The sequence below is a fragment of the Rattus rattus genome, chromosome 2 (assembly GCF_011064425.1).
Source record: "Rattus rattus isolate New Zealand chromosome 2, Rrattus_CSIRO_v1, whole genome shotgun sequence".
Lineage (NCBI taxonomy): Eukaryota > Metazoa > Chordata > Mammalia > Rodentia > Muridae > Rattus > Rattus rattus.
In genome coordinates, this window is record NC_046155.1 from 3,339,301 (window position 1) to 3,359,219 (window position 19,919).

Sequence of the window (19,919 nt, forward strand, 5' to 3'; positions counted from 1 at the left end):
ATGCGATCAAGTTAGTGGCCATGGCTTGGGGTCTTGGGTCGATCTGGTGCAAGACTCAGGTAACAACAGTCCAGGACTGAGACTCGTGTCCCGGACACGAGCGGTGCGGCCTCTAGGGGGTGCTGCGGTCCGCCTGCCGCCCTGCCGCCTGCCCGGCTCGGCCCTCGGCGGCTCGCTGGCGCTGTGCGCGGCAGGCGGGGCCGGAGGCGGCGGCGGCAGCCCGGGGCGCGGGCGGGCGGGTGGTGGTGGCGGCGGCGGCGGCGGCGGCGCCCTGACTGCAGTCCGGCGGGAGCGGAGCGCGAGCCGGGCGGGCCCGAGCCGGCGCCATGGGGCGGCGCCGCCTGTGAGCGGGCGACGAGCGAGGACCGGGCGGGGGGCGGCGGCGCCGAGGCCGACAAGCCGCGCGGCCGGGCCGGGCCGAGCGAGCGGGAGCGGAGCGGAGCCTCGGGCGGCGGAGGAACAGCGCCGCCGCCGCCAAGATGGCTGACCTGGAGGCGGTGCTGGCCGATGAGCTACCTGATGGCCATGGAGAAGAGCAAGGCCACGCTGGCCGCGCGCGCCAGCAAGAAGATCCTGCTGCCAGAGCCCAGGTGAGCCCGCCTGTGCCGGGCCCCACGCGCCGCCCCGGGATACAGTGCCCCAGGGACCCCTCTCTCCGTCCTAGGTTCCGGGGACCCTCTGCCCCAGGACCCCACTATCCCGGCTGCCCCATGACCCAAGAACCCGTCCTTCTACTCCGGGGACCTTCTGCCCCGGAGACCCCATTATCCTGGCCGCCCCAGGACTCAGAGACTTCCTCTGCCCCTGCCGCCGCAAGCTTGGTGTCTGTGAGCACAGAGCGCCCCAAGTCCAAGCTCCTAGCCGCGTTCCCCGGGCCGCCTTGCCGCTTCCTGTATCTCACTGCCGGGCCTGGTCGCTGTCAGCCCCAAGCTCTGCTGCAGCCTTCATTCCACCCTGATGCTTGGCTCTGCCCTCTACCCTCTGTGTCCTCTTGTGGTTCCCTTCCTCAAGTCTGCCTCTGTTTACCCGATTGTATCACACAGTCTGTTGCTCCTGCTCCCAGCACCCACTCACCCCCCGTTGGTGTTCACTACCTTTACCCACTCCCCTTGGAGTGGGTAACACTCTTGTGAGGTTTGTGGAGTGAGGAGGACCACTCTGGAGACTTTTTTTTTTCTTTTGCTTTCCTCTACGGTGGGGTCACTATGAGATTGGGTTTGGGAGTGTTTTCTGGGGACAGTGCAGTGTACCGTCCTTGAGGGCTGCGCTCGGGTGAGGGAAGTCCCTTCTTTACCCTTTCCCCACATGTGGTTCCTTGTGGGTACTTTTGACCAGGGGACCTCCCATCCTACAGCAACTGGACCGTGCTGCCACCTCTCTGCAAGACAACTGATGTCATCGCACCTGGTATCAAAGTTTAAACTGTCCAGGATGTGGGTGCAGAGTAGGGCAGGATGTGAGAGGTGTAGCTGGGGCTTGTCCAGTATACTATGGCAAATAGACTTATCTTCCCATGTGAACTGCGCAGGAGATCAGAGAGTGAGTGAGGCAGGTGTAGTTTTGTTCCCATAGAACAAGGTATGTGTGAGAGAGCTCAGACTTGGATGGCTTGTACAGTGTCACCCGGGTTATCCACAGTGGCACCTGGCCTCCACATCAGGGCTCTCAGCTTCTGGTTTTATGTTTCATCCTGACCTGAAGGGCCTGGATGTCCTGCATCTGGAAGGATGTGTCCACCCACCAGGATGCCACATGGTGGGTGGTGAGGCCAGTCCCGCCAGTTTCTTATACCAACCCCTTTAGCAGCCAAGAACTGGCCCTGATTTTACTGCCATTCTATGTCATAGGACATGGGGCGAGTTTTCCCCCCACCCCCAGTGGGCAGTGTGAAATAGGCCTCTAGTGGCCTCAGTCCTTAGAGTGGGGTGGGCAGCTTGCAGGCTTGCTGCTGTGCCTCTCGCTGGGCCCCTCCTCCAGTGGCTGCACACTGGGTTTCAGTTTGACTGAGAACCGTGCCCAGTAGAGGAAAAATTGGTCTGTGTTTTGAAGAGGCCGTTGGGCCCCCCTTTTTTCTAAGACATTTGCAATCAGATTTCTCAAAACAGGAACTAGACTGAGTGTCAGCTGGGGCTGTCTAGGGGCAGCAGCAGTTAGGATGGAAATGAGTTTAGAAATGACAAAACTTAGAGGGAAGAGTGGGGGAGGTGCAGTCAGCATCTAGGGTACTTGTTGAGCTCTCCTGGGTAGCCACAGCTGTGGGATTCTAATGCAGGTGGGAGGTCTGCAAAGTTTGAGGTGGTGCCTTTTCTAGAACTCTCCATGTCTGGATAGTCTTTCCCCAGAACGAATTGCTCTTAATGGATGCCCACCTCAGGTCGTCTCCCCTGCTGGTGTTCAAGAACCCTGACAGATGGGGTTGGGGATTTGGCTCAGTGGTAGAGTGCTTGCCTAGGAAGCGCAAGGCCCTGGGTTCGGTCCCCAGCTCCGAAAAAAAGAATTAAAAAAAAAAGAACCCTGACAGATGATGATCTGTACCTCTCTGTCTTTTTACCTTTTCATATGGCAGCAGCTATGATGTGATGCGATCAAACAAGAATGGAAAGTTTAATAATTCATTATTTATTTTGACATCTGTCATCTCAGTTGATCCAAAAACCAACATGTGAAATTGGCAAGGCCAACAGTTACCAGGATGGGGTGATTTCTGTGAGCAAAACTGAAGCTGGCTTGCGAGTTCTAGGGAACGACACCACAGGTGCAGGGTCACCATCAGTCGTACATTGTTGGGCCAACCGCTCAATCTGTGAATGGTTAGGAGCCTCTAATTCTGGTCACTGGTGTGCTCAGAAGAGTCGCCTTGCAGTAGCCATGGCCCTAGGCATGCATGCTCCCCCCCCCACATCCTCACCCCACCCCCGCCAGTGATGGAAAGAAAGCAGGTCCCCTTCATGGTGTACTTTACGCACTCTCAAGGCAGAGATCTCTTGCCCTTGAAGGTGGTTACCATCGTGTCTCAGGTGTGCCCAGTATGTCCCAATGTGTGGAGTGTCTTGTCTTCACAACTCTGGGACTCTGGCTGGCCAGGCAGATGGCATTTCTCTCATTTACAACTGAGAGGCTTTGAGGCTTGTCACACAGAAGCTCTGGGATTGGATCACAGATCTCTGGAGTCCTGACCACAGTACTCTACCTACCTATGCTTTGTCTCTTCCTCCCAGTCCCATAGAACCGCTTTGTGGGATGGGATGGCTGAAGCCACTTGTCGTGGGAGCTTGTGGGTCTTGGGTAGTGGCCTGAAAGTAGCAGGGCAGTTTCTGGTATCATCAGTGGTCACAGTATACAGGACCCAAGCCCTTCGCCAGTTGCTGAAACAGAAACAGGCTGCCCTGGCAGAGCTAATGCACAAATAGAAGGACAGCCCCATGCCAGGGCCTCCATTAGATACACGTCCTGCTTCCCCACCCTGAAGCCAGAGCCAGGTAAAGAAGCAATGGGGTTCGTTCCTGTGCCCGTATGCCAATGGGAGTTGTTCCACTTTGGGGTAGGCCATCTTGGCAGCCTCTCTGTGGCTGGTGCCCAGGGTTGTGGCTTGGCTGAGCTTGGCTGGCATTGCAGCTCTTATTTCCCAGGGCTGGGGACTGGGAACTGTTGGGCATAGTGCCACTGTAACTTGGCAGAAAGATATCCCCTTCCTTCTGTCACCTAGAGGATCCGGGGAAGCAGACTCATTCCCAACCTTCTCTCAGGTGGGGGTTCTGTATGGATAGAACACAGGGGTCCTGGCTTCTCACTCCTGCAACACTGGCTCACACTGGATCCAGGCACACTTGTCCTGACTGGACGTGCCTCAGTTTATCTGCCACCAATGACCTCCCAGGGCTGTGGGGCTGAGGTGTGGTCCTCGCCATACAGATGCTGTTGCCTCTTTTCCAGCAGCTGCTGCAGTCCTGTAATTAGCATCATTTGCTTAATATGACCACTGAGGCCCTGTGTAATTAATCTCAGGGCTCCTGGGTGAGGAGCCTTGCCTGGGCGGTCCCGGGAGATGTCCCTGCTCTCCCCAGTGACAGTGGCAGCCCCAGCGGCAGCATGTGGGAGCTGGGTGCCTCTTGCAGCCTTCTGGTTCTCTGGGCTATTTCCTGGTCCCTCCCCCACCACGAGCTTCCTCTGATGCTGCCCGCCCCTGCCCGCCCCGTGCTTGTTTCCCCGGTCTCCCCAGACCCTGCTACTCTTCCTTCTCTGCTTCTTCGTTCCTGTTAACTCATTACAGCCAGGACTTCCTGCCTAGATTGGTGGGGAAGGCGAGCTGAGAAGGCAAGCTAAGAGGCTTTGCTCTTCCTCCTCCCTGCACTTCTCCATCACTAGCAGAAAGCCTGCAGTTGCCAGCCTTTTACCCCTTACCAGAACATTCCACTCCAGTAGCAGAGACCCACCCCCTCCTGCCCCTGAAAACAAGATTATCTTTTCTGCAGTCTATCCCTGTGGGCCTTTGAAGCTGCTACTGCTCCCTGGGAATGGCTCTCTGAGATGCCTTTTCCCATCTGTCCTCCTCTCCGGAGCGAGGCTCTCATGGATTTGCTATTAAGTTGCTCAGCTCTGCTCCACTGTGCACTCAGTAAATGGATTTGAAGGGAGTGCGAGCATCACAGGTCAGGATCCGTGCACAGGAATCTGGGCTCTGTCAGCCTGGGAATGATGTGTCCTATTAATGCACAATCCATGCTAGTAGTAAATCCTGGGTGACGTCAAGCGCAGGCACACACTCTGCAGCAGCTTCTCCTTGTGCCCAGGTTGCTGTGTAGGAAGCTGAGAGCCCTAAGGCCCCAGGGAGTTCCAGCTGCCTGCACATGGCTGCTTTTCTCAGGATATTATGGAATAAACAGCAGGAGCCAAGAGCATGTGATGGTTTTTGAGGAATGCACAGCCTCCGCTGTACCTGCGGTTTCTCTCTGGGCCCCTTCCGTGCTCCCCACTGCCTCCTAAGGCCGTTTCTTCTGGATAGTTACACTTAGGTTATTTCAGGCCCACTTCAGATGAGAGCCCAAAAGTAAGGCGTTTGGCAGCAGCATTTTTCCGTAACGACATCTTGTCTCACATCACTGCTTACTGAAAAGGGCGGCATTGGTGATGCAGACGTGGGTGTTTGGTGACAAAGTGGGGGTCACTTCTCTGAGGGTGGAGGCTGCCCCAGAATTAGAATAGGGGACAACCTCCTTCCAGTGACTGCCGGGCAAGGGCCCCTTGTTCTTAATGCACACAAACAAGATGTCAACTCCTGGTGTCCTTGTAGGCAGTAAGGTGCAGGGTGCCTGTTTACATCTTGTTTGTGATGGCTGAAGTGTCTCTTCCTGAACATCCTACAGGAGAACCTGGTGGTCTGGGGCTTGCTGGACACTGACCATGGGCTCTGGGTCATCCAGCATCGTCCTTCACTGGGACATAGTGGTTACATTTGTCCTTTCCTCTTTGTTGGTGGCCCCATCCTTGAGCTCTGAGAACGTTGTTGAGCCCCGGGGAGAGTCATTGAGAAATATTAATAAGAAGCCCCAGGGGACCTCCTTCTGCTGTTGCCACCTCTGTGCCAGGCTCCTGGAAATGCCACCAGGGAATGCCCCAGCTACAGCCACAGCTTTTTAGCTGTTCCCTCCCAGAGTGTGACAGTTCCCAATGTAGCCAGCTGAGACACACCAGCCTGGAGACCTGTAGCCTCTGCACCAGCTTCTTGAGTGTCACAACATCAGTGTCATCGTCACACAAACACCAGAACTGTGTACCAGCCAGGACTATTCCTTCTAGTCTGGCAGGCTCCTGGGAGGTATGCAGCCATGTTCTAGGCCTCTGGTGAGGTAGAATAAGCCCTGGTCCTGAGGCCCTCCCCTCCCATCCCCTGCTGAGATATTACTCAAAAGACAATTTGGATGTTTACTTTATCATAGGATTACTGTGGACCTCCAGTGGGTTCTTCCACTCCTGGTCTTACTATCAAAATGGGTGTGTTTGCTTCAGACGCCTTTCTTCAGGCCCTCCCAGTCCATACAGCCGAGCTCCCTGCGTGGGAGCCATCTGTGAGGACAGGCCTGACGTACTAGGCCACCAGGCCAGAGTGTGGGACTTGCTCTCATACTGAGCACGTGGTCCCTCTCTTAGGAGAAGTTCTTTTTAGATGCCACTCCCTCCCCTCCTGCTGTCCTCTCACTTTAGTCACTGTGAAGAGAGAGGAAGTTCCTTCTTCCTACTCCTGAAGTCAGGCCAGGCCTACTCCTCAAACTGTAGGCACCCTAGGTGTTAGAGGTGCGAGGAATGGGGACGGGGTAGGTCACCCTGGCACTAAGCATGCTAGTGCCTAGATGCCCTCAATTCTTTGGCAGAACAGGTATGGAGCTCTCTGCTGTACTCTAGGGTGGAGTCATGGGAGTTTAAAGCTGCTCTCTGGGCCCGAGGAGTGGCAGCCACTCTGTTGGGTTCACCTCCTGCCAATGGGCCTGGCCCTGGCCACTGCTCGGCTTCTCTGAGACTGCCTGGCCATAGCCCCTTCCTTTGAGTACAGGACGAGTGTGGACTGGTTAGCATAGCACAGAATCATGTTCTAATGTGTGCAGTTAGGAGTTGTGGAATGCCAGATAATAAAGCTTAGGATAACCATGTCTCAATGTCTAAGAGGAGAAAAGCAGGCTCACAACCCCGGGAGCACCCCCTCCCCTTTAGACCCTTCAAGCTTTCTAATATGCCGTATAGAAGTTACAACTCCATTTCCTTGACACTCTTGTTTTGCAAAAGAGGAAACCAGCGTTGAAGTCTGTATCTTAGCTGAGTGAGCATGGTGGCACATGCTCTAACACTCTAGGGGCTGAGGCAGGAAGATAGTTTAAGGGCAGCCTGGGCTACATAGCAAGACCTTATATCAGAAAACTAAAATAGGGCTGGAGAGATGGCTCAGTAGATAAAAGTTTGCTGTATACGTGAGGACTAGAATTTGGATCCCTGGCACCTACATAAGGGCCAGACTGGCTTATGGCTCACTTGTAACTCCAGGACTCGGACAGCAGAGACATGGGGTTCCTTGGGCAAGCTGACCAGCTAGACTAGCTCAGTCCCCAGCTCTGAGTTCCAGAAAAGTCTCTGCCTTGGTAAATGATGCGGATAGGGAGAGATCTGACGGCACCTTCTTTACATGTACCTGCATCTGCACATGTGCCAAAGTTCATGTGAACACATATATGTGCATATGTCAAAAGAGGAAAACACGCTTTGTGATGACCTTCTGGGGGTCCAGCTGCTGAGGCACAGGGATGTCTCCCACCCAGAGTAATGGCAGTCTTAACTGCCTTTCACTCTGTAGCTCAGACCAGCTAGAACTTACTATGTGCTGGCCTCAGCTTCCTAAGTGGACACTTTGAGAACCATGTACCTCAAGATGGATGTGGGTTATTGGTTTAGGTGAGGACAGAGGTGCCACTCAGAGCATGTCACATGTCCAGGTACTGTCAGCATCAGGGACCCATCCAGGAGGCTGCTGCCCCCTGTGCAAGTCTGCACTTGCTTCCTGGCCAGGAATCTTGTTCATTGATACCTTTTCTAATCTGCCAGCTTCCATAGCCTCCTACCTCCATGAGGATAAACTGGAAATCCTAAAATGGCCATGCTGGAAGGCCTTCCATTCAAGGGCTCTGCTCAAGGCTGACCTTATGTTTGGTTCTGGGGTAGTACTAATTTTAAAAAGACTTTTTTCTTTTAAGGAAAAAAATGAGGTACTGTGGGCTGGGGAGAATATGTCCGTGCCCAGGTGTAGCCCTTCATGGGAAGGACAGTCTCCAGCCTGAGGTCTGACTTCCCGTTGGGTCCCAGGCCCAGGGGAAAAGCAGAGAGTCCTGTCTTGTTGACTTTGCCGTCTAAGGCAGGGTCTTTTAACAAGCACTGTCTCTGTTAGGCACATGTGTACACATATATCTCAGCTGCTCTAGGCCATGGCCCCGACCCTGTGTGGGCATCCTTCAGCCAAGATAGCCTGTATTGTCATTTCTCAAGACGCCAGTACAGGGTTAGGAGGGCATCCCAGTTGTACCCAGAGCCCTGCCCTGCTTCTGGTGAGGTCTCCTTAACAGCTGTGGTCTTTGTCATCTGCATCTTTCTGGCCATATATCCCACCTGACCCTTCCTGACCATGTCCGTCTGACTCTTCACTGCATGGAGAACTGACAATCTGACAACCCCCCACACACACACCTCCACCATCACTTTACTGCTTCATATCCTGTCTGCCTGTCTGTGGACCGAAATGTTCCAGAATATAAAGATTGGGTGATGAGCACAGCACCCAGGACCCATGCCTGGGGACGGTGACTGTCTCACCCTGCTGGCCTGTCTGCCAGATGAGACTCAAGCGCCTGGTTGTACAGGTTCCTGCGCTTCATGTCTCTGTGCCTGCCTGCCGTATTTTTGGGAGTGCCACTCTCTTGTCAGATCAGAGAGATCGGCCTCCCGTGTGCAGAGTTGCCTGGCCAGGCTGCCATCTGCAGGCAGAGAGTGGGCTGCATCTGATTTATTTCACTGAGTTTTGTCTGAGATAGGAGGTTTGAGAAAACCTCCTGCCTCAGTCTCCTCTGAGTGCTGGAAATTTAGGTGCAGACCACCCAGCTGGACTCTTTCTCAAACTAAAAGTTTTTCTCCAGGTTCCTGTTGTTCATACATGTCTGTGAGGTTTAGTCTATCCTATTTATTCTGAGCCCTCTGAATCTTCTGAAGACAGGGACGTATGTTGATATGGATGGTCCCCAGGAAGAGAAGTTGGCCCAGTGTAGATGAAGGGCGCATTTGACCTTGGTGCCTCTGCATTACCAGAGGGAACCAGGTGTGAGGCAACTGTATAGGAGGGCCTGGGTTTGGGTAGGAGTTGCAAGCTGGAAGCCCAGAGTCACCAAGACCTGGTCTGGTCATCAGAGCCCCACTTCCTGTCAGAGACAGCTTTTGGTAGACCTGTGGTATCTCCCAGCCTCTAGGGAAACTGAGAGGGTCACAGTTTCAGGACTGGGCCCTGGGCAGCTCAGCATGTTTTACTATGGTGAGAGGCCTTTCTGGAAGGGCTGGGCCTGGAGACTGCAACCCAGGCACCACTCTCCCCAGTTTTACTTTTTTTTTTTTTTTCTTTTTCTTTTTTTCGGAGCTGGGGACCGAACCCAGGGCTTTTTGCGTTTTCTAGGCAAGGGCTCTACCCCTGAGCTAAATCCCCAACACCCCCCCAGTTTTACTTTTTGACCATAGCTGTCATCTTTCCTAACCCTGTACACTCTGGAAGCTCAGAGTGTAACGTAGGGCTGGCAGACACCCTTCCTATACCCACAGCTCAGCGGACTGCATCACCTCCCCAGCCTCACTTCCCTCTCACCTTAGCAGTGTCTACCTGGACTTTTTCACATAGTGACCCCATGAGGTCTCTGCTCTGTCTTACATCCAGCCTCCTAGGGCCATACCTTCAGGCTGGACTCTGGTTTTGAAATCCCCTAGCACCCTATTCCTGTCCTTTCCTCCATGGGGTTTTGCTGTACCTTCTCTATCCTGTGGGCCTTTTGTTGCTGGGCCAGTTTTTCTCCACCTGTCTTAATACTCCCAGCCCTTTGTCCTGGGCTTCACCACCTGGTGACATCCTGTTTGCACTTCAGGAAGCCAGCAAAAGTCTACATCTCTACACAGCAGCTCCCCACCACCCAGAGCTGATTTTACCACAGGCCCCCAAGGCTTTAGCACCCACTGATACCACATTCCAGCGGCCTGTATCCGAGAAAGACCTACCTAGAAGTAGGTAAAGGTGTCATTCCATGAACAGTGCCTGACTCTAAGTGACCAGGCTAGTGTGTGCTTAACTTGCTTGGGAGTCTAGGGGAGGTAGAGGCGAGCACAGAAAACTGGACTATGGTGTGGGGCCTTAGTTTCCTGGGCAGAGGCCTGCTGGGGTTCCACACATTCTCTAGGATTTGGCCTAGCACATCCCCTGGCTTCTCACGCCCTCAGTTGGGCAGCTGTGTGTTCTCTGAAGAGATGTTGGGACAGGTCGGCAGGTCCAGGATGCAAGTGGCCCAGAAGAGGAGGAGGGTGAGGACAAGGAGGCCTCTGAAGTATGGAATGTAGCTCGGTGAGATCTCCCCAGGCGGTGCAGTGGCGCAATGAGTAAACAAGGTGGTGGTTGTGAGAATGTCTCAGGAACTCTGGTGATCAGTTTTTCTGCTGTGGTCTAACCAGGTGGTCTAGGCAGGGGACATGTTTTTATCCAAGTGTTAGGGACACACAAACTGAGGCTTGAACTTTCCTTTTTTGAGACAGGGTCTCATGTAACCTAGGCTGGCTTTGAACCCCTGATATACCTGAGTGCTAGGATGAAGATGAAATACAATATAAATTCATTAAGGAATACAATTCAAAGCTGGGTGTAGTGACATATGCCTGTGACCCTAGCACTCTGAAGGATTGCTACATGTTTGGGGCCATCCTCAACTACAACAGCAAAACCCTGTCCCTCCAAGACCACCAAGAAGTAAAGAAGAATTCAGTGTTTTCTGTATAACATGTGTTCACTTTATTATGCTGTCCTCACCCGAGCATCCTATCACTTCCCAAGGAAACCCTACCCCTGGGCTATTGACATGGCTCAGCTATTAAAACACAAAAACAAACAAACAAAAAGATACCAAGTTTTACAGCCCAGGTTTAACCCCTGGAACCCACATAAGGGAAGAGAGAACTGACTCTCAAAAGTTGTCCTCTGACCTACATACACAAAATAACCAACCAAACAACAAAAAAATCCATGGCCCCTTTGGCAGTTTCCCCCAAGTCTCTAGTACCCACAAACCTGACTCTGCCAGTGAACCTGTCTTGGAATCATGTGGATGGCTTCATACAGGTCTGAGTGCTCTGAGGCCGCCATTCATCACCTGGTACTGTTCCTCAACTTGTCAAGTATCAGTGTTTCCTTCCTTCTATTGCCAGACCATAAGATGGCCACATTCTGTTGTTCTGCCCATTATCCAACCAATGGACTGGTCCTGGCTTTTCCAGAGTCAGCATTAGCAGTGCGTGACACACACCTCTGTAAACAGTAGGCACAAATGAGGATCTGCTGAAGTAACCTGTGGACAGAATGAGTGACCAGGCTAGCCGAAGGGCTGGGAGCTCCCTGGAGGATGTGATGACACTGAGATGAAGAGTGGTTCCATTCCAAACAGACATGGTCTAGCCTGGGCTATAGGATGTCATTCTAGCATTGTTTGTTTGCTTGTTTGTTTCTAAATGGGGTTTCTCTGTAGTTCTGGCTGTCCTGGAACTCATTCTATAAACCAGGCTGGCCTTGAAGAGATCCACTGCCTCTGTTGGGATTAAAGGTGTATGCTACCAGATGTATGTGGTCCTATCTTTAAAAAAAGGAGGGCAGGGGGTTGGGGATTTAGCTCGGTGGTAGAGCGCTTGCCTAGGAAGCGCAAGGCCCTGGGTTCGGTCCCCAGCTCCGAAAAAAAGAACCAAAAAAAAAAAAAAAAAAAAAAGGAGGGCAGGGGGCACGGAGAGATGGCTCAGTGGTTAAGAGACCTGACTGCTCTTCCACAGGTTCTGAGTTCAAATCCCAGCAACCACATGGTGGCTCACAGCCATCTGATCTGATGCTCTATTCTGGTGTGTCTGAAGATAGCTACAGTGTACTTATATATAATAAATAACTCTTTTTAAAAAAAAGACCTAGGAGAGATGGTTCAGTGGGTAAAGGAATAAAGTGTTGCTCCTAAGCTTGGCAGCCTAAGTTTGATCTCTGGGACTCATTGAAGGAGAGAACCAACTCCCATGAGTTCTGCTCTGACCTCTACACACCTTGATACTCATGTGTATGTGTGTGTGTGTGGGGGGGGGGGTGCGTGTGTGTGTTAATACATTCGTTATAGAAAATGAGTGCCTTGATCCAGACTTCTGGCCAAGGTCTCTGTGGGCCCTGCTCACTGTACTCCTTGGCTTGCAGCATCCGCAGCGTCATGCAGAAGTATCTAGAGGATCGAGGAGAAGTGACCTTTGAGAAGATCTTCTCACAGAAGTTAGGTAAGTACAGGCACCTCTCCCACCCTGAGGCCTCTCCAAGAGAACTCTGGGGCCAGCTTCCTGTTATCCTGCCTCTGGTTGTGCCATGTACCCCTGCCCCAGAAGTTTCCCCACTACTCAGGCTCCCCCTCCAGTAAAGAATGGTGACCCTTTGTGCCTCCCAGCCCCTGGCTTCTGCCCAGGGAGCCTGTGGTGGGGGTGGGGACCCATCAGTCTTCCCCAGGCGCCAGGGAAGTTCCTCCTTTGGGGTTTTTGTTTTTGAGAGTTGCAGCTTCCCCTTGGCGCAGCCACAGCTGCTTTGGGCCGTTGGTAGAACTGACAGGAAGAGGCGGGGCCCTTCCTGTGGTGCCTGTGGAGCTGTGGTTGGCCCCGCCTCCACCCCTCACACCCCCCAGGCCCTAAGCGAGCAACCTGCCTCAGAGCTGGCCCCTCCATCCTTCCTCCTCTGGTGTGAGTGTGAGAGTGTGTGTGTGTAGGGGGGGTGGTAAACTTGGGTTGTCTTAGAAGTGTCATGCTATCTACACCAATGCCCAGCCTAAAGGGCAAGCTTGGGGTGATGTCCCAGGAAGCCACTGTAGTCACACAGGGCCTCAGCCTCAGATTTGGGCTTCCTGAGGGTGGGATCTCAGGATGGAATTGAGGGTGTCCTGGAAGGATCAGGCACTGGAAGTCGGCCTTAGTTGAGCAGTAGGCCAGAAAGAATACAGCCTGGGGGTACAGGTCTGTACTCTCTGGCTTTGGGCAAGTTGCCTCTCCTCTCTGAGCCTCAAAAGTTCTTCAAATCTGAGAAATGGGACCTTGAGCCCAATTGCTCCAGCAGACAGGATGGACCTGAGTCAGTGATGTCAGTAAGAGTGCTTTGTAATATCAAACCTCTCTCCACAAGGCTTGTTCACAAGTCACTGGAAGGTTCCACCAGACTGCCCTTAGAAGAATTGATGGCTTTAAGCATTAGCAGAAAAGCCTGACTAGAGGCCATTAATAACACTAGGCCATCAGTGCTCCTCAGAGAGGCATAGAAAGCCACCCAGCTTAACTCAGGCATCCCAGCTGGGCAGTGGTGTCACAGGCCTTTAATCTAGCACTTGGTAGGTAGAGACAGGCCGGGCAGATCTCTGAGTTTAAGGCCAGCCTGGTCTACAAAGTTTCAGGACAGCCAGGGCTGCACAGAGAAACCCTGTCTCCAAAACAAAACAACAACAAAACCCTCAGGCATTCCTGCTGGACTAGAGGCCTGACGGGGAAGCCACTCTCAGCTCTGCCATCTGGAAGCTGCTCTGACACCTCCACCCTTGGCCTGACTTTTCCAGGGATCTTCCAATGGCTTAGACAGCTCTGAGTTCTTATGACAGGTGTCCCTGAGCCTCAGTTTTCCCAACTGGACTTGCCTTTCTCCGAGAGATACTGTGAACATCCTCTAGATGTGAAGGAGTGTAGGGAGAGGCACTCTGTCCTGTGTGCCATGTCCCTCCTGTGACAGCCTGACCAGTCCATCATGCCATCTCCACCAAGAACCTGACTGCTGCCCAGAGCAGATAGTGTCTCCAGCACAGACGGGTTAGAGCATGGCACTGCCCTGACCAACTGCCTAATGCCAGAGCCAACCCCACTCTCCTCCATACCTTGCCATAGTGCCAGCATTTTCTAGCCATCATCTGCAGAGCGATATTCTGGGGATAGGACAGAAGTATAAGGACCCTAACCTGGAATGTGGAACTTGTTAGGCTGGTGGCAGCCTAAGTGGCCACATTGCCCAGACCCTTCCTACAGTACAGACGGTCTCTGCTACTGCCCTGGCTAGTTTTGTCCAGGAATCCCCAAGCTCACTCCACTCATAGTGATTAGAAGGCCCCTTAGAGGAGGGTGTGCATGGCTTAGCGTAACCAGACTTGCTTTCAGGATACCTGCTTTTCCGGGACTTCTGCCTGAACCATCTGGAAGAGGCCAAGCCCTTGGTGGAGTTCTATGAAGAGGTAAGATGGGCAAGGCCTACTGAGATAAGGGTGTGTAAGCACCTTGCTGTGTCTGTGAGACACCTGGCATCTAGCCTCGTGCCTTGGCCACAGATCATCATCTGTAGGTGTTCCTTCCACCAGATCAAGAAATATGAGAAGCTGGAGACGGAGGAGGAACGTGTGGTCCGCAGCCGGGAGATCTTTGACTCCTACATCATGAAAGAACTGCTGGCCTGCTCACATGTGAGTATCCTGGTCAGCCGTTTTGGGGTGTGAACTCATGTGTTGACCCCCAGCAACCTGGGGTTACAAGAGAAGAAAGGGCCTTGTATAGGATTCACAGCCACCTCTGTCCTCTCCAGCCCTTTTCAAAGAATGCTACGGAGCATGTCCAGGGCCACCTGGTGAAGAAGCAGGTACCTCCAGATCTCTTCCAGGTTCGTGCTGGGCACTTCTCCTCTTGCCCCCATCTTGCCCACTTAAGACAGCTGGGGTCCTGGAGCTTGGGGCTGGATGCAGGACCTGGGTCACCAGGGGCTAATAGACTTGGTCACTGACTGCCAGCTCTCTCCCCATAGCCATACATTGAGGAGATTTGTCAGAACCTCCGAGGGGATGTGTTCCACAAGTTCATTGAGAGGTGAGTAGGAGAAGCAAGATAAATGGTCTTCGGACAGGCAGCCTGCTTGGCTCTGAGCTGCCAGGTGTGGGGTCTCTCCTGCCCCATCACAGGGGACCACATAGATCTAATGTCCTCTTCTTCCACCCTGTGTCTCCCTGTGCTATGGAGGCAGGGCTAGACCCTAAAGTACACACTTCCCTCTGTGGTATGAACCACCAGAGTCTAGACAGAATGCTAGGAGCAGCATTTTCAGTCACAGCCATAGGCAGTAGGGTCTGATAAGGTGACAGCACTGGGAATGAGCCCTTGGCTGGGGGTATGTGAGCAGCAGGTGTTATGCCCTGGAGGACATCTGACTGGAGACCATTTCTGTGATCCCAGCAGGACGATATGGTTCAGGCTGCTGAGGCTTGTGGCCTGAGCTAACCATAGGCTCAGGATGTCTCTGTGTCCATGTGTCAGGACAGTGGGCAGTGGGTGGAACAGGCTCTGATGACCTCTCAATGCCTCGATGCTTGCTTGAGTGTGTATCCTCCTTCTTTCCCAGTGACAAGTTCACACGGTTCTGCCAGTGGAAGAATGTAGAGCTCAACATCCACGTGAGTGGGTTTAGGGAGCTGGCCTGCCAGGGGACCTTGGGGAAATGCAGTGGCCCCAAGTGGTGGCTCTGGGGGAAGGAGGGCCCGTGCTGGGATCCCAGTAGGAGAGGCTAGAGAAAGGTAAGTGTGTGTCTAGATCACAGGAGTAGGGACCCTGGTACCAAGGCCTGTCCCTGCTGCCCAAATGCCTCTGCTGTGGAGCCGAGGAGGCTTGCAGTGACCCTGGCTGTTGCCACTCTGCAGCTGACCATGAATGACTTCAGTGTGCATCGAATCATCGGGCGTGGGGGCTTCGGTGAGGTCTATGGGTGCCGGAAAGCAGACACAGGCAAGATGTGAGCACCCTAATCAGCTGGCACTGGGTGGGGTGCCCGAGGGAGGAGTCAGACTTCTAGAGATATGAGGGACTGGGGCCTTCTAAAGAAGAGCTGTTACGGGGGTCAGCGTCCCAAGCTTGTCATCCTGAATCTCTGCCTAGGAGTGACTCCTGCCACTGTCCCCTCCTCCCTGTTTTGCTTTGGCTATGCTGTCTCCCTCAGGCTCCTCAGAGACTAACTTGCCAGCACCTTCTGCCCTCTCTAAAGCACTGGTTGTGTCATGTGGTTAGTCTTGCATCTGGTCTCAGCAGCAGCCTGCTGAAGCAGCCTGGGGCTCTACCCTGCAGGGCTGCTGACATAGCTGACCTACTCCCCCATCATAGGTACGCCATGAAGTGTCTGGACAAGAAACGCATCAAGATGAAGCAGGGAGAGACCCTGGCTCTGAACGAGCGGATCATGCTTTCCCTCGTCAGCACTGGGGTGAGTTGGGTGGCCAAGTGGGCCTCCATAGTGACCTCTGACCCAAGCCTCAGCCACCTGTGCTCACCTTCCCCTCCCTCCTAGGACTGCCCCTTCATCGTGTGCATGTCATATGCATTCCACACACCAGACAAGCTCAGTTTCATCCTGGATCTCATGAACGGTGAGCTCAGGACCAGCCCTAGGGGGTGGACCTAGGGCTGGACCTGGGCAGGAAGCTGAGTCTTACCTGGGGGGCTGCCCCTCAGGTGGGGACCTGCACTACCACTTGTCTCAGCATGGAGTCTTCTCTGAAGCCGACATGCGCTTCTACGCAGCTGAGATCATCCTGGGCCTTGAACACATGCACAATCGCTTTGTAGTCTACAGGGACCTAAAGGTGAGGGGCTGCTGCTACGCATCTCTCCCTCTAGGCCTGCAACAAGGCCAGCCTATCTTCCTGCCTTACCCACCTCCCCTTCCTGCCTGAGCCTCTTTCTGAGTTCAGTTGTAATGGGGTGGGGTGGGAGGGAGAGGGGATGTCCTACCTGGGGCCTTGTCCCAAAAACCTATAGTTCCCTCCAGTGAGGGCCCAAACTGGCCTCCTCCTGGCTCAGCAGCTCTCTGGGCTTCCTTCACAGCCAGCCAACATTCTCCTGGATGAGCATGGCCATGTGAGAATCTCAGACCTGGGCCTAGCCTGTGACTTCTCCAAGAAGAAGCCTCATGCCAGTGTGTGAGTGCCTAACCATCCCCCATGCCCTTCCCAACCCTCCTCCACTTCACTTATAGCCTGTGCTCCCATAGGGGCACACACGGGTACATGGCCCCAGAAGTCCTACAGAAGGGCGTGGCCTATGACAGCAGTGCCGACTGGTTCTCCCTGGGCTGCATGCTCTTCAAGTTGTTGCGGGGGTGAGTAGGCTATCCCAGGTGGCCAGTACAGATAGGTAGCGTAGAGGGGAGCCCTCTATGGCCTGGGTGTTAGAGGTGGAGCCTCCCTTATCTCTTACCAGCCTCATCCATCATTCTTCCTCACTTTTCCCATTCTTGTTTTTTGACATTGGTCTTTGACCTCTTGTCCAGACACAGCCCCTTCCGGCAGCACAAGACCAAAGACAAGCATGAGATTGACCGCATGACATTGACAATGGTAAGTGTAAGAGTGCAGTGAAGGTGCATGTGATGCCAGAAGCATAAACTCCTGGTTCTCTCTAGCCAGCAGAGCTCTTGAGCCAGTCATCCCTTCTCTGTCCCTTCCCTAAGGGATAGGATAGGCTTCTTGCCCTGTAGCCTCTTGCCTTGTTTATGATGTCAGAGCTCACACTTGGTGAGAACCAGTAGGAAGCTGGGCTCCTCTCCTTCTGCTGGCCTCTCACCTTCCCCCAGAACCAAGAGCTCACTCTTCCTGGCTTCTGTTGACACCCTCCTTCTCTTTGTCCTGAAAGGCTGTTGAGCTGCCTGACTCCTTCTCCCCTGAACTCCGATCCCTGCTGGAAGGTTTGCTGCAGAGGGATGTCAATCGGAGACTAGGCTGTCTGGGCCGTGGGTGAGCATTCTGACCTCTCCACCATGTGGACTTCCTCAGTCTTTGCTGTGGGCTGTTGGACCAGCCTGGTTGGCCTCTGGCTGTGCCCCCTTAGAACAGTGGCTGTGTCCCCTCATTTAAACCCCTCCATGGAGCTCACAAGGGAGGTCATGGCCCTATGCCCTGAAGGTGGCAGGGCAGCTGAGTGTGTCACAGTTAGAATCAACTGAGGATGGGCTTTCAAAGGGTTCAGAGAAAATCTTTGTAGCAAAGACTATTTTTTTTTTTTTTGCATAGGTGGGAGGGGTATTTTTTGAGACAAGGTTTCATGTAAGCCAGGTTAGTCTTACTCTGTAGTTGAGGCTGGCCTTGAACACGTCTGCCTCTGATTAAAGGCATGTACCACCACACCCAGCTTAATAGCAACTTTGTAGGTCTACCAGGATATCTGTTAATTACCAGACAAAGTAGTATTAAAACTCACATCAACCCCAGGATGTGAAAGCTGCTTCTCCCATTTAGAGATGAGCAAATTGGCTGAGAGTTCCAGAACTTGCCTAAGGTCACAGAGCCAAAAGGTAGCTGAGTCAGGAGTCAGACCTAAGCTGGTGACCCCACAGTTTGGACCTAGCTCATTGTGGGTAGTGCAGAGCCCAGGTGACGGGTATGTTTCTCCATAGGGCTCAAGAGGTAAAAGAAAGCCCCTTCTTCCGTTCCCTGGACTGGCAGATGGTCTTCTTACAGAAGGTAAAAGTCTATCCAGGGGTAGGATGGGAAACCCCATGGCCCCTCACCCATGCTGATGCTCAGCTTCTGCTCTGCACAGTATCCTCCTCCACTGATCCCCCCACGCGGGGAGGTGAATGCAGCGGACGCCTTTGACATTGGTTCCTTTGATGAGGAGGACACAAAAGGAATCAAGGTATGTACCTTGCTTGGCCCTGACCCCTGGACCTGGTCTGGTCTGGTCTGGATGGCCCTTGCCCCTCCTCTGCCCCTGTGAGACACTGGCTACCCTGTGAGCCATGGGCCATACTTCCCCATCCCCCAGCCTCCCTGGGGAGGGTGGTTTCATGAGATGATCCCTAGCTTAGGGCCCTACACAGGCCTGTGACTGATAATGTCCTGGCACCCTTTGTCTACCCATGTGCTCCTGCCATGTCCACCTGGTGAAGTTACTGGACAGTGACCAGGAACTGTACCGCAACTTCCCTCTCACCATCTCCGAGCGGTGGCAACAGGAGGTGGCAGAGACTGTCTTTGATACCATCAATGCTGAGACAGACCGGCTGGAGGCACGGAAGAAAGCCAAAAACAAACAGCTGGGCCACGAGGAGGGTGAGGACTTACGACCGTGGGGAAAGCCCGGCCTGTTGCACACTGCAGAAATGAGAAGCGGGCTCTGCTAAGAAACTGACCAAGACCACAGCCAGCAAGTGTCTGGGTGGGGGTGGGGTACTGAGCCTGCACCCATCTCTTGTACAGACTACGCCCTGGGTAAGGACTGCATCATGCATGGCTACATGTCCAAGATGGGCAACCCCTTCCTGACCCAGTGGCAGCGGCGATACTTCTACCTGTTCCCCAACCGGCTTGAGTGGAGGGGTGAAGGCGAGGCTCCGGTAAGAAAGGTTCTGCTAGGACGTGGTGTGGGCACTGGGTGGGTTCAGGGCCTTCCTTCACAGCCTGCTCTGTCTTCCCACCTTGCAGCAGAGCCTCCTGACCATGGAAGAGATCCAGTCGGTGGAAGAGACACAGATCAAGGAACGCAAGTGTCTCCTGCTTAAGATCCGAGGTGGCAAGCAGTTTGTCCTGCAGTGTGATGTAAGAGCGGGGGAGGGGAGGTTAGGGTGCGGGTAGGCGGGTGGGTGGGTGCCAGCAGAGACTGACAGCCTGGATGTGTACAGAGTGACCCTGAGCTGGTGCAATGGAAAAAAGAGCTGCGCGATGCTTACCGTGAGGCCCAGCAGCTGGTGCAGCGAGTGCCCAAGATGAAGAACAAGCCACGCTCACCTGTGGTGGAGCTGAGCAAGGTGCCACTGATTCAGCGTGGCAGTGCCAACGGCCTCTGATTCACCCATCTGCTGCCCGCCTGCCCACCCGCCTTTTATAAACCTCTAATTTATTTTATTGAATTTTTATTATTTGTTTTCCCGCAAAGCGGAAAAGGTTTTATTTTGTAATTATTGTGATTTCCTGTGGCCCCAGCCTGGCCCAGCCCCCAGGGAGGGGCCTGCTTGCCTCAGCTCCTGCTGCCACCAACCCAGCCACTGTCTAGCACCCCTGCCCCGCCCCCACCGCATCCCTCTAGGGTCCTTGCTCCTGGTATCTTCCTACTGGGAAGAGGAGCAACCCTCAGCAGCC

General features: G+C 53.7%; 1 protein-coding gene across 1 annotated transcript; it reads left to right on the forward strand.

Moving 5' to 3' along the window:
* The first annotated feature begins 247 nt into the window (after positions 1-247).
* On the forward strand, positions 248-19,690 carry Grk2 (G protein-coupled receptor kinase 2). Its single transcript, XM_032891238.1, has 21 exons — positions 248-590; positions 11,996-12,072; positions 13,972-14,045; positions 14,169-14,270; positions 14,390-14,464; positions 14,606-14,667; positions 15,197-15,248; positions 15,492-15,583; positions 15,949-16,048; positions 16,133-16,211; positions 16,297-16,427; positions 16,669-16,763; positions 16,835-16,942; positions 17,114-17,180; positions 17,476-17,576; positions 18,236-18,302; positions 18,382-18,477; positions 18,731-18,893; positions 19,041-19,177; positions 19,266-19,379; positions 19,463-19,690. Exons 1-21 carry the CDS (start codon positions 508-510, stop codon positions 19,625-19,627), a joined length of 2,040 nt encoding a protein of 679 aa, XP_032747129.1. The 5' UTR covers positions 248-507; the 3' UTR covers positions 19,628-19,690.
* The last annotated feature ends 229 nt before the right edge of the window (positions 19,691-19,919 follow it).